Source organism: Heloderma suspectum, chromosome 3 (genome assembly GCF_057233095.1).
Source record: "Heloderma suspectum isolate Gila_16-S chromosome 3, 16-S_ref, whole genome shotgun sequence".
Taxonomy (NCBI): Eukaryota; Metazoa; Chordata; class Lepidosauria; order Squamata; family Helodermatidae; genus Heloderma; species Heloderma suspectum.
The window spans coordinates 92,764,665-92,778,196 of NC_139460.1; the positions used below are offsets into that span (position 1 = coordinate 92,764,665).

The window sequence follows — 13,532 nt, forward strand, 5'->3', positions numbered from 1 at the left end:
TTGAACTCGATGGTCTTATAGGCCCCTTCCAACCCTACTATTCTATGATTCTACCTCTGGGCCAGCCTGGCTCAGACCTCCTCCCAGGGTGCTATGAAGCATAGGAACCGATGGAACTCCTCATTAGGGTTGGGAAGTATGGACTTCAGACCATCACCTTGAGGCTTCAGGCACAAGAGCAGGTGATGGACGCCAGTTTCTGCCATTGCCAGGCATGTTCTGGAGCTGTCTGGGGTGATGACATCATCAGGACACACCTATGACAGTGTGTTTGGTTATGCCCACTCAAGCCACTTTGGAAGGTGGGTGGTGGCTGTCACCATCTTGGAAATATCTTGTGTGTGTACACGCAACATCTTGGGCATTGCTGAGCAGTAGGTATCTCTAATGGCTGAAGCTTGCCCAGTGACTTCACGGACACATCTCTGGGGTGGTGCCAGTCCCCAACAATCCTGGCATGCTCAGAGCCAGGATGGTTGGACCCTCCCCACCCTACCCCCCTGCTGGCTACTCACCTTGGCACACTTGCTTGGTTGGCATGCCATGGGCTCCCAACCTGCCTGCTCACCTTGGCCAGCAACCTGATACCCATGGCAGGAGCCTCTGCTTTGCCTGGTTGCTGCATACTTACCCTCACTCTCCAAAGAAGTCCCTGGTGATGCATTCCCAGACTGCAATGCCATGTTGATCCTGGTACTAACATCTCCTCAACAACCAGTGGGACCTCATGGGCTAACTGTCCCAGATCTTCCCAGCCAGTATCAGGATATGGGATTTGTGGGGCATGCTTTTCCAGGGTGGGGTTTGTTTGTTTGTTTGTTTAAAAGTGCCCCAGTAGCATGTGTGCATTCATTCATGTGTCTCCACAACTGAACTGGACATCCCCTTTTCAATTAACAATGTCTACCAGGAACTGGGCAGGGGGGTGTCTTACAGCCTCCTGAGTGTATTTGTGGCTCCTTTGACAGACAGCATCATAGGGTTCTCCTTAGTTGAGCTTGTGGTTGCTGTAATGTTCTCCGTGTATTGGGGGCATATAATGGACACACCCCTGGCTCAGCCTGCATGTCCTTATGGCACTGAGGCGTTGTCACCAGCACTGCCCCTGATTGGTGTGTGGTGGTGTTTCCATGGATACAGTGGGCATGTCAGTCATTTTCACACCATTTTTGTATTTTCTGTTTGTGTGTTTTTATTTATTTATTTATGTTGTTGATGATGATGTTTGTGTTGTTGTTGTTGTTAACATTTATGTACCACCTTACTCCTATATACTTTTGTTTTATGTATAATTCCCTGTACTTTTTTTATTTAAACATTTGTAAAGGGCTTTTTTAAGGACAAGTATTAATATATGTTTATGTTTCTGAGAATAATTCCATAGATGGTTTTTTCTAAAGAGGAAATAACCCCTTTCATCTATATTCCTTCGGATAATTTGGATAACAGCATGGTCCATGTGTGTTAACTAATTTGTGCTCTGTGATCATGGCCTGAAGCACTAATACTGATACTATTCTAGTGAGTTTGGGGCTAGTTTGGATGCAACAATCATAGTTTATTAAGACATACTTTATTAAGACATAAACAAGCATCGGGCCTGCATGCTCCCTGCACCCCTCCTCTCTTTGCATGACGACTTTGGTGCTTCTGAACCAGTTTCCCATTATGTCTAAAATGGGGAATTGTGGTTTAATGTCAGTTTATTAACCAGGTTCTGAAACTAGAGTTTGATCATTGGTGGTTTATTAAGCCAGGATCATTTTACCCAAACAGGCCTACTGTGAGTGAGAGACAGAAAACAACTTAATAAAGCTGATTTTCTGAGTTTAGAAGCTGGATTGGTGACATCTAGCTACTGTCTGCCACAAACAGCTAAAGAATGAGCAGGCATAAAGTACCCGCATTCTCTGGATTCTATCACCCCTTCATTACCATCTCAAGACATGTTTGCTGGCTGAAATGGAGCATCAAATCATGCCCCCTGCCAAGTCAAGGGGCATAGTACCCCAGTCCGGTCAAGTTATTTTGGCACATGTTGTAATCTATACAAGCAGCCACTAGGGAAGTTTTGGCTTTGTATGTTTCCAGTTTGTCTCTTCTTGGATTCTATAGAGTCCTGCTGGCTCGGGCCAGAACATGGTCATTTAGTTACTGAGGCTCTTCTGAATAAAGTGTTCTTATATTACTAAAAGACTTGCAGTGTTTCTGTGTTTAAGATATTACAGCGTCTGAGGCAGAAAATCCAAAAATGTCTCTCTGCCTCCATAGCAATAAAAATACAATAATAAATTAAATAAATAACAATTTGCTGCCCTTTCAGGACACCCAGAATGAGCTGCCTGAGGCAGCTGCCTCGCTCTGCCTAATGGTAGGGCTGGATGGCTCTGCGCACCTTTAAAATTTGACCTTGAGTGCCTTCACACGAAAAGAGCAGTGAAACAAACTTTCCACCAACTTCTACACTCACTTTATGGAATGATTTATAAGGCTTTTCCTTTCTGTCTTGACATTCACAGCCATGGCTTGGAACAGTGCAAAACTTTTGTAATATGGAGTTCTTCAGAAAGGAGACATTTCCTCTGAACAAAGCACTATCTTCAAAAATCCTTTCAGCAGCTGAGTTCCTGCCCATAGTTTCCTTTGTTAATAGAACTTTGTTAGTTCTGTTCAGTATCCAAAAAATACATTGCCAGCTTCCAAAAATGATAGATTTGCTGCAAAAAAAGAAAAGAAATGTATTTCAGATTATCCACATCCTGCCATCCTGACAACGACATAACGCCGCATTTTTACTACTTACAACCATTACACTCTGAAACCACCTTCGAGTGCAGAAGGAACACCTCCCATGACTTCAGAGTTGTACTAAAGCTTTCATAAATTAGCCCTTTCCTGTACATTAGTACCTTGGCCTCTTGCCATAGAGTTTTATTCCAAGCATATACAGCCAAGCGGTCGGGTTTTTTGTTTATCTGTGATAGAGCTCAAGGGGTGGAAAGAATTCCCCACCGCCTTCCCACTCTTCAACAATTCTGAAAAATGAAAGTGATGCACAACTAAGGAAATTATATTTTCTAATACCTATATGACTGAGACTGCTAACCAGTGACTGTGCAGGAGTATATGAGCTTAACATTTATTGTACTTGAACATTTCCCCTTGGACCTTTAGGCAAAGACCTAAAGCTTGAATCATACCTTAACTATACAACATGGGACCAACTTTTTTTTTAACCCAATACCACACTCTATTGGTAATATTTGTTAAGATGAGCCAAGTGGCTCAGGCAGGCAAATGAGGTGGCTTTGTCCCTTCTTTGTCAGCATTATAACTCAGGGGTGGGCAGAAAGTAGACCTCCAGATGGTTTGGACTTCAGCTCCCAGCATTCCTGACTGTTGGCCATATTAGCAGAGGTTTCTGGGAGTTGAAGTCCCAAAATCTGAAGATCTACCTTCTGCCCACCCCTAATATAGCCTAAACCTGGATTATGCAGAAGCTTAGAAACCACAATGATATGAATCCAGCCTGCCACTGGAGTTAAAGTGTAGTGCAGATTCTGTACTGTTGATTTATATGAACTATATCAACTATCTTGAGATAAGAAAATACTTCATTTGGCAAATGAACAATATTCTGGGGAAAATCTAACAGCACAAAACACTGTGCACAACCAATTAATTATTAGGGACAGATTTCAAAAATGGAAGCCTGATATCACCCAATTTAGCAGATTCTGTTTCATGCTAAGTATAGTATATGAGCTCACATCCACCGCTGGTCTATTTATACATTCAGGAGATAGCAGATAAGACAGGTTCTCATGACTCCCCCCTGCAAGTTCACAAATATGTAGGGAATGAGTGAGATCATGTCCACTGGCCTTGCCCCCAGCCCCAGTACACCAATGTGCCCCACCAACTCCATGATTGCCATCAGTGTGAAGGGACTGTACATCTGTATGTTTGTACTAGGATTATGTAAGATGTACACAAAATGTATGGATTGTGTAAAATCCATTCTGCCTGTGTTTTGTGGATTGTCAGGTGCCTTTTGTTCCATCATCCGCCCATCGATGGAATCGGATTTTTATTTCGTTTCTGAATTTGCACAATTTCACATGTGCAAAAATGCACAAATTCCTCCAAAATGCACAAATTCCCCCAAATGCACATTTCCATGCTTTAGCCTATGGGGGAAATGTGCATTATTGGGCAGGGTGGGGTTTTGTTTGTTTGTTTGTTTGCCTATTTCTCTATGACAAAATTTGCATACAATTCCAGAAAGTGTGTGTGTGTGTGTGGGGGGGGGGGGGAACAGTCCACAAGTCTGCGGAATCCGCCTGACAGGGAAAAAGCCAGTTCTCTGCAGAATCCATGGGTCGGATTCATACAAATCCAAACTCACTTGGTTCCATTGAGGATTTCTCCAACACCCCTAGTTTGTACGGCTCTTTCATACTGACACCAAACATCCAGCTAGTGGGATGTGTGGCCACCTTGCATGTCAGTATCCATTGCATGTCATCCTTCTTCCCCTCATCCATTTGTGAAGGTGTGAGGAAAATCATGTGAACCCCCTGCTCCCCATGAACACTTGTCTCACCTATCGTTCATGATGAGAGAAGTAATCATGTAATCAACAGGTAGAGTCCCATAGAGTGACTGTCACCTCTGAATTACCCCAAAAGATTACCAGTTCTTGAACTGAGACATATAATGATGATTATTTTTAAAATTGTAAACAAGGATTGGTACCTAAAGACTATTAGCCCATGGTTATCTCGAGAAGAAATTGACAATGCAATGGTCCAGAAACTGTTCCAGATAATTCTACATGCTCAGCCACTTGGTGACTTTTTAATCACTTGTGTGTAAAATGGGGTCAACCACATTCCACTCTGGAACCCAGTTGTAATCACTACCAACATCCCAGCCATAATGTACACCCAAGCAAGCAAGGATCAGGACTGAAGAACCGGCCAGTCTAAATCTATGCAAACCGTCCTTACTTACAAGTAGCTTTCCCACTTACAGAGAAGAGAGGGAGGAATTATACAATTTGGGTATCTGAGCAAGGTTTTGTGGTTTGGCAAAGGGTTGCTTAAAAAATGAGATTTATTAAGGAAAACATGGTTTGAGGCAACTTAAAAGGAAACATAAAATAGCATCTGACTTGGCATACATGTTCAATGACAAAGTTCAAGCACCTTACAAACTCAGGATTAAAGAGAACCCGCTACCCTTTGGTTGGATCATGTCCCCGTATTTGAAATCTGCCACTAAAGAATTAGTGGGTAACTCCCGGTGCGTTGGCCCTTCTATTTTCCCAGAATGGTGTTAACTTGGCAAATTAAGTATTTTCTTTAAGCTGGAATCACAACTGGGAGCACAGGAACTATTAACCCCCCACCCCACCCCGCATTTGTCAAGAAGTAGCTTACTATAGTGTGCATCTAACCACTTGATAAACCAGTCATCTATATGAAATACAGCTGGAGTGGGGGTGGCAGGAGAGAGGAAAGGAGGTCCTTCTATTTCTCTCCACTTTCCCTGGCTTCCGACACTGCTGAGATGGCAACAAGTTGGGCACCAAGAACACCTAGAAATATAGCTGGGCAGGAGAAGTGAAAGGAGTTGGAACGATGGGTCAGAGGGGTTTGTGTCAGCTGTTTGCAGGAAGGTGGGAACTGAAAGAGGGACTGGACCCAGGGCCGGCCCTACCGTTAGGCAGAATGAGGCGGTTGCTTCAGGTGGCAGATGCTGGGAGGTGGCAGCAAGGTGTTGGAGGAGAGAGCTGAGTGGCAAGCAGCCTGCCCTGTGCCCCCTAAGCTAACCTTAAGCTAACCTGCTGCCTTCAGGTACAGTGGAGAATGCTGTTCCATTGTCAATGTTCAAGTAACGGTCCAGTCCACTTTTTTACATGGAATGGGAGAGGGCGCCATCTTGTTCTTCTGGGCTGGCCCTGACTAGACCATGTTGTAGTCTCACTGATGACTTTGGAGGTGTGATAGGGTCTAATTTAGCTCATAACCAGGCTCCAAATAAACCAAGCTATTTTCAAATTCATTGGGAATATAGCTCAGTTTGCCAAGCCCAATTACAAATCAAATGTGTCTGTGGGGCGTGGGGGGCGGGGGATTCACTATCACTAATTATTTTGCCAAGTGATGAACAGAATTGTGCTACATTTACACTACTGAATAAAAATCTGGGGAAGCAGAAGAATGGTAAAAATATCCTAATTACTTGGCAGGACACTATAGATTACCAGTTTACCAAGTGGTTACTTGCATACCACTGTAAGTTAAGTTACCACTTGGTAAATTGTTATCTGTCTTCACCTTTACTCCCTTCTAAGTGTGGTTGGGCTCAAGGTGTTAGGCCACAATCCTAAGCATGCTTACATGGAAATATATGAGATCAGTGGGGTTTACTTTCACACCAATACTGGTGAGTTAGGGCAAAAATACATCTAACATTTGTCACCTGCTTTGGCCTTGCATGGCTGTTGTTAAAAAAACAAAAAAAACAGATTGCTGATGTGGCACGATAGATCAGGACCATGGTATAGGGGAGCTTTCCTCCCATTGTGAATAATGGGGGGGGGGTTCAATTGGGACTGTGGTGGGATCAAAGGGTTAAAGCCCTTCTTCCCACATGCCACAGTCTCAGTCTGACTTAGGGCTCCTCACAGTCTATTTGTTTTGTTTTTAAAAAACCATCCAGCCATGCAAAGCCAAACCATGTGACAAGCTCCATGTCTAGTTTGGCCTTTAGTTGCTTGTATGTACATGGCATACCATATTGTAGAAAATTGCCAATGCATTAATATATTTCCCCAATATGATTGTACTTTTCCAAATCACATTCTGCAAACATATTCCAGAAGAAAATCAATAAAATAAAGTTATACAAGTCTGGCTCCTTAAAAGAGTTGCTATAACAAAACAAAAAACAAAAAAAAGGAGCACGATTTGTACAAATGTTCTGTTTCAGTATAGGGTGAGAAGCCCACTAATTTCTCAGCATCACTCCAGCACCTCATGGGAGCAGAGGCTGAAACAAATCAAAGTGGAACAAGAAGCTCACCACAATCAATCAAACTCGGGGGGAGTACTTTACATTTCTCTGTAAACAACAGTGGCAGGGTAGGGTGGGAGGCTTAAGAGCATACATATGCTTTTGGGTAAACTGGGTTATCTGTGACCAAGGGTAGCAATGAATCATGCAGGAACCAGACACAGCAGTTCGTCTATCTATGGTATCAGGGCCAGCCCTACCCTTAGGCAGAGTGAGGCAGTCGCCTCAGACAGCAGATGGTGGGAGGCGGCAGCAAGGTGTTGGTGGAGAGAGGTGTGGTTAATGCGGCCTGCCCTACACCCCCTAAGCTAGTCTGCTGCCTTCAGGTGTGGCAAAGGATGCTGTCCCATCACCAGTATCGAAGAAAGATTCAACTGCCAATCCAGTTGGCTTTTGTACATGGAATGGGAGGGGGCTCCATCTTGTCCTTTGCCTCAGGCAGCAAAATGTTGGGGGCCAGCCCTGCAAGGTATCCACAGTTCATAGACTTAGACAGAGCTGCTTAACTTTGTAACATGAGGAGGAAGTAACTGGCATACATGCCTAGAGACAACTGAGGGGCGGCATGTTTATCATGCTAGCTGGACCAAAGAAAGCTAATGCAGACACGGCCTGAAACAATGGAGAACATCTCCATCGTGCACATACAGAAAATATGAACGAATTGGGAACTAAAACCAACATGAGGGAACAACCGACTATTTGTATTTAATATTTCTGATGTAGGTAGGGTGGTCATGTGTCGTGCTTTACAGAAGACAATCCTCTATTTGAAGGGCTGTCCAGTCCCAGCAGGGGCCTTGAAGGTGCCCTTCACCTGGTAACACCTGGACAGCAGACTGAGCAGGCAACACAGGTCTCCTGGTCACAGTCTTTCCCATTATAGCGAGATGTATTTCTATTTAAATTACAGTACTTATTTCTGAATTTGCATCTATACATATAAAATAACATATGCAGACTTCAAGCAATCTGTGCCCGCTTTTGTCCTTTTTCGGTGGTTAATTTCCTCCTTTGGGGCAATGTGTAAGTGGGCTCTGTTGGGGTTTTGACTTTGCTTTCCTTGTCAATATTTAATCTGTACACCAATGACTCGAGTAATCCTGCCTATACTATAAATATCCTATTTTCTGTAGCAGCTCCTTGTAACTCTAGCCTTAGAAGAGCTAGCGTTTATTTTCATGACTGTCACTGATGGTTCAAAGAGGACCAAATGAATCCAAATGTGAGTGAATGCTAGAAAAGGAGATCATCTCACTTTGCTATTGAAAACAAATTCTCAATAAGAGCTTAGCAAAAGCCCTCTAAGGATGCAATCCTACGCATGTTTAGACAGAAAAAAATATTCCTACAACTCCCAGCATTCCCCAGCCAGCATGGCTGGCTGGGGAATGCTTGAAGTTGTAGGACTTTTTTCTGTCTAAACTTGCACAGGGACCAGGAATAATAAAAGATCAATCTCTCTTATAATAATTCATGCAAGGGACAGAGCATTAATATGTGTTTCAAGATGAGCTTTCCAAAAGGAAAGCAACATTTGCAGAAAAGAGAAAACATCTAAAAATAAATGCTCATCACTCTTGCATGCACAGAAATACCAAGGGGCAAAATCTGGCTTTCCACACTGTGAAATGACTCATTTCCCCTCCTAAAGTTGTAACTGGTGTGGAAGATATGCATTTAGCAGAATGAATCATTCCAAATGGCCACTGGGTTGCTAGCTGGGCTGGAAATAAGGGGATGAAAACTGACGTAAAGGCCAAGGGACTTGGAATGTACCAGCTATTTGGAGACCAACTACAGCAGACATTAACACTCAGTTGTCACTCATAAATCTTCAATTGCTTTGACAGGTGTCAGATTGGGAAATGTGAATACCTATATTTTTCTGGGAGAACTGAAAGTGGGCCAAGGCTAAAGCAACTGTCTATATTTTATTTATAAGTAGATTGGGGACAAGGAGAGGGGGCTGGAGATGGCATAGGAGCCAGATATACTTTTGAACTGAGGACCTGTCAAACCACTTGATTACTCATGACAATGCTTTTCTCCCCCCGCCCCCTGCAAAGCTGTCTCCCACCTGCAAATGAAGTTGCAGTCAGTAATCCAATATGTAGGTTAAAAAGTGATGCATTTATTTTGATTTCTAACCCGCCCCCTCCAAAGAGATCAAAAGAGTAACAATTTAAAAGACATGCAGAAAAAACCCAAGCAGAACAAATAGAATAAAACATCCACCTAAGTGCTATATTACATTGAATTGCCTGCCTCCATGTCAGCTTAACCCCAGCCACTAAATCCAACCCAGAAAATATAGCTTTGCAATGCTTCCATTAAAAAATTATCAGGCTGGACTGGAGTCTCCAGTAGGAAAGAGGTCCACAGTAGAGGGTCAACCACTGAGAATGTTTTTCTGTGTGCCCTTGTCATGAGGACTTGTGGTTTGAATGTTAGGGAGGAGCTGTTCTTGGATTGTCTTAAGATCATGATGGAACATATGATGGATAAGTACATTGATTCACCAAGGTATGAGCTCCCACAAGCTTATTTTGATGACTGTATGTCTTCATTTGCTATTTGCCCTGTGATACTAGCTAGCTAGCTATCACATATATATCCTGCCATTGCTTTGCACTTTAAAGGTGAGGGGAAGGTGAGGGAGGAGTGAAGCGACTGAGCTGCGGTGGGACTTTGGGGAGGGTCTTCAAGGAGGGGAGGAGACTCATCCAAGGCTCCATGGGCCGGATGGGCCAGCTGGTGGGCCAAATTTGGCTTGCAGGCTGGAGGGCCCCATCCCTGCTTTAAAGAACTTGAGGCAACACGTAAATCCCATGACAGTGATGCCAGGGAATGGGGCTATCGCTAATTTCTCTTTAATAGAATATCAAAGAGGCAGCTGGCTGCCTTGGCACCTTTGGTTTACCAGTGATCCCAAGAATGATGTGAATCAAGAAATGGGTAGCTCTGCATTTCCTTATTAACATCTTAAAACATTTTAGTTCTGCCCTATTATAATAGTTAAGTGTAGGATCCTCTCAGCCCAAAATCTTCCATTTTATCTTATTCCTCCATGTTAGGGAATGGGCCATTTTAAATCTCCATATATTTAAACTAATCAACCTGTCTGTTTTTTTCTTCTTTGAAAAAAGCCATAGACCCTGATCTATCTATCTATCTATCTATCTATCTATCTATCTATCTAATTATTTGAGGCTGCAGTCTTACACACACCTTCTTGGGAGTAAGCCCCATTGAACTTTCATAGGATTACACTGTAATAGTGACATATTCACCATTACTGGCATTTGTTTGTTTGTTTGTTTATATACTGCCCAATACGCGAAGCTGTCTGGGCAGTTCACAAAAACACGAGACCACCAATTATAGACACAACAAGAAGGGGTGGAGGGACAGCACCAAAAAGAGAAAAAGTCCAAAAGTGGGGGGGGCGGGGAACACCCTCAAAGGATTTTCATTGTACAATCTGGTTTGTCAAGTTCATTTCAACATGGCATCTTCTTCAAAAGTTGTGCCCCCCCATCACCTATAGGCACAGCAAAAGAGAACAAGCAGTTTTAATTGATCCTTGAAATTATTGACCCATGTTTGAGGCCTATTATTTGGTCGGTGCAAGTAAGGATGCTTCTGCTCTACTCGAATGATTTATTTCTGCATTGAAGACTGAGTGTTAATAACCAGCAAAGCATCTTGGTGAATCATCCCAAAAAATGTATAGGTAAGAATGAAAACTTCCAAAGGCACTGGAAAGCTGAAACAAGTAATTTCTTGATCCAGGATGAAAATATTTGAGATCCTTCATCTGTTAGCTTGGCCATGGGCAATAAACAATCAGGTCTTGCAACTTTTAACAGTATGGTAGAAGAACAAATGTTGGCAGAGGCAGTTTGCCATGGCTGGCGCCACAAGAAATTACATCACTACCAATTTTTTTTTTGTCTCGTATACAGATATTAACACATTCTGGACTCTATTCCATGCCTCTGCCATGTATTGGGTTGGATCTAAATTTAGGCATGCGCAACTGGGCTGGCAGAACCAGGCTTCCTTGCTTCCTCCTCCCCAGCTTCCCCTGCCCCAAAAGCTGCACAGAGGATCAGGATAGACCCTGGTGAATGGGGTGAGCTGTGGTGCAGGTGGAGGGGGATTCTCCCCAAATCGGGCAGAGGCACCTTCCATGAGTGGAGCCCTTCATTTAATAGAAGGCTGATCATGGATCCAGCCCATTGTATGCAGCAAATAAACTTTTCCCATGTTAGTTTTTGCAAGAGGTAGATTTGCAGGGCAGGTGGAACATTTCTTGATTTGTAAAGATGACTTATTTTTAGAGTAATGGACATCACACTTGATTGCATTGGGGAAGGACTGCAGTTCCACTTAGCACAATAGCATAATGCCAAAGCTGAGATCATTGAATCCAAAAGCTTTATATACAGCAAACAATGGAGGGTCTCCTCATTTGGGTCAAGCTGACAATTACAGCCAGAGAAAGTTGTGTGAGTGTAGCCACCTCCTTATCCTGAGGGAAAGCTCATTAATCATGTTACAGTACAAGCAAACATTTGAAGCTTAATCCCAGGTGCTCAGTATTTTAATGCCAAATAAAAAGCCACAGGCAGTTTACTAAATCCCATAGATCATATCTATATAAATTGATCAAATATAGCAGTGATACTGGCAGAGCAATCCTATATACCAGGGGTGTTGAACTTTTTTCAGCCCAAGGGCCAAATTCCATTTTGGAGAAACTCATGGGAGCCACATTCCACAGTGGTGGGCAGGGCTGAATGCAAAAGGGGCCAAAATCATGCCAACATTATCAGCTTATTTTGGCTTAAAGCTCTTCCTGCCAGTCACTAAGAGGAGAGGCATTCCGAACCGCCCAGAGAGCTTCGGCTATTGGGCGGTATAGAAATTAATTAAATAAATAAATAAACCTTTTAGAAAAGGGAAAAACCATGCAAAAGCAGGGAAACTACCAACCAATCAGCAGTCAGGGGGGAGAGGTGGGGCCGCTGGAAGGGGCATGGCCATCTGGAGAATGGTGGAGGGTCATGGCCCCCAGGTGGCTTGGATTTGGCCCACAGGCCTAAAGCTCAATACCCCTGCTATATACCAATTACACTGGTAGGAGGAGATCGGCCTCTGCTGCATTAGCAGAACAGCTGCCATATGTTTTACTGACCCAGTCCAGGAAGGAAAGGGGAACACAAACAGCTCAGAAAATCCCCAAATGGCATCAAAATGGCAAACATGCTCCCCTTGCATCTGCTTTGATCTAAAAAGCAAAACAACCTAAACAGGAGACCGTATTCATGGCTCTTCTACAGCATATATAATTTGGCTCTAAGTATCGGAATCCTTTAAGTCTCCAAGGGCGCAATCCTATGCATGTTTAGAAAGAAAAAAGTCCTACAACTGCCAGCATGCCCCAGCTAGCCATGAGATTTTATTATATTAAGCAGTATATAAGTATTATAAATAAATACATAAATCCCTGAAAATGCCAGAACTGACTGAGCAGTACCTGCAGATTAGGAGTAAACACAGTACGGTTTCCAAATGATAGTACAGTTCTGAAAATAAACCTAAACGTGGTAGTTTCAATTTATACTGAACTTTGTTTTATATTTGTGCATTTTCCTGGAACAGATCTTTAGGATCTGTTCTGAGAGGGTGTGTACAACCACTTTTGCGTAAACTCTTTATGGGAATTGTCAGGATTCTCTTTTTGCCCAGCTGAGAACTCCAGAGCCAAATCAACACTCAGACCAGAGGCTGCATTTCCAAGGCTTTAATTCCATTTACCCTAATCAGGCATACAGATGCAAATTGCTAGACTCACAGAACACAAAAGAAACAGTCTTCAGGAGATCAAAAGGAAACTACGGAAGTTGTTTGGGAAAAAACACGGCAAGCTCTCTTAACTTTCTTAACTTAAGGGGTGGGAGGGGAAGATCTCCCCCTCTCCCGTGATACTTCCAGGCGCAGCCGTTGACATGGAGCCAATCAAGCAGAGCGCCCAAGTTCAGCCCCTGCGACTTCCCGCTCATGCCTGTGTCTGCGTCTTGCATCTAAAAGTTCAGGTTGCTCTTCCCTCGCCTCCCCTGTCCGCTATCTCTCCCAGGGATGTGTGAAGGGGGGGAGGGCTCTCCATGCAGCTGTAGCTCTGAAGCCTGGGAAAGTTCCTCCCCCACACGTTGCAGCTGTTCCTCAGAATTTGAGCTACTCTGACACTCTATATGCTCAGAGGCAACCCTGACAGGAATATATCCACCATCTACCCCACAACAACAGAAGTACTGATGCCCCAAGTCTACATTTGATCTTGCATATCCCTCTCTGTATTTTTAAAATAAATGTAGGGAAGTATTCAGGAATCATGGGCAGAGGTGTGCATCCTTGTAACGAGGGAAGAATCAGAAGTGAAT

At 43.4% G+C, this 13,532-nt stretch overlaps 1 protein-coding gene across 7 annotated transcripts in view; it reads right to left on the minus strand.

Moving 5' to 3' along the window:
* Positions 1–853: 853 nt before the first annotated feature.
* The window catches only part of HSF2BP (heat shock transcription factor 2 binding protein), an 81,138-nt gene continuing 68,459 nt past the window's right edge, over positions 854–13,532 (minus strand). For 4 of the 7 annotated variants that reach the window (XM_084843850.1, XM_084843844.1, XM_084843842.1 and 1 more), the window contains one exon: positions 854–2,717. In XM_084843850.1, coding sequence (XP_084699976.1) covers positions 2,661–2,717 — 57 coding nt within the window. In that variant the 3' untranslated portion in view covers positions 854–2,660. Of the gene's footprint in view, positions 2,718–5,016; positions 5,104–13,532 lie in introns of all 7 variants that reach the window. The other 3 variants (XM_084843846.1, XM_084843849.1, XM_084843847.1) reach the window with 2 other exon arrangements.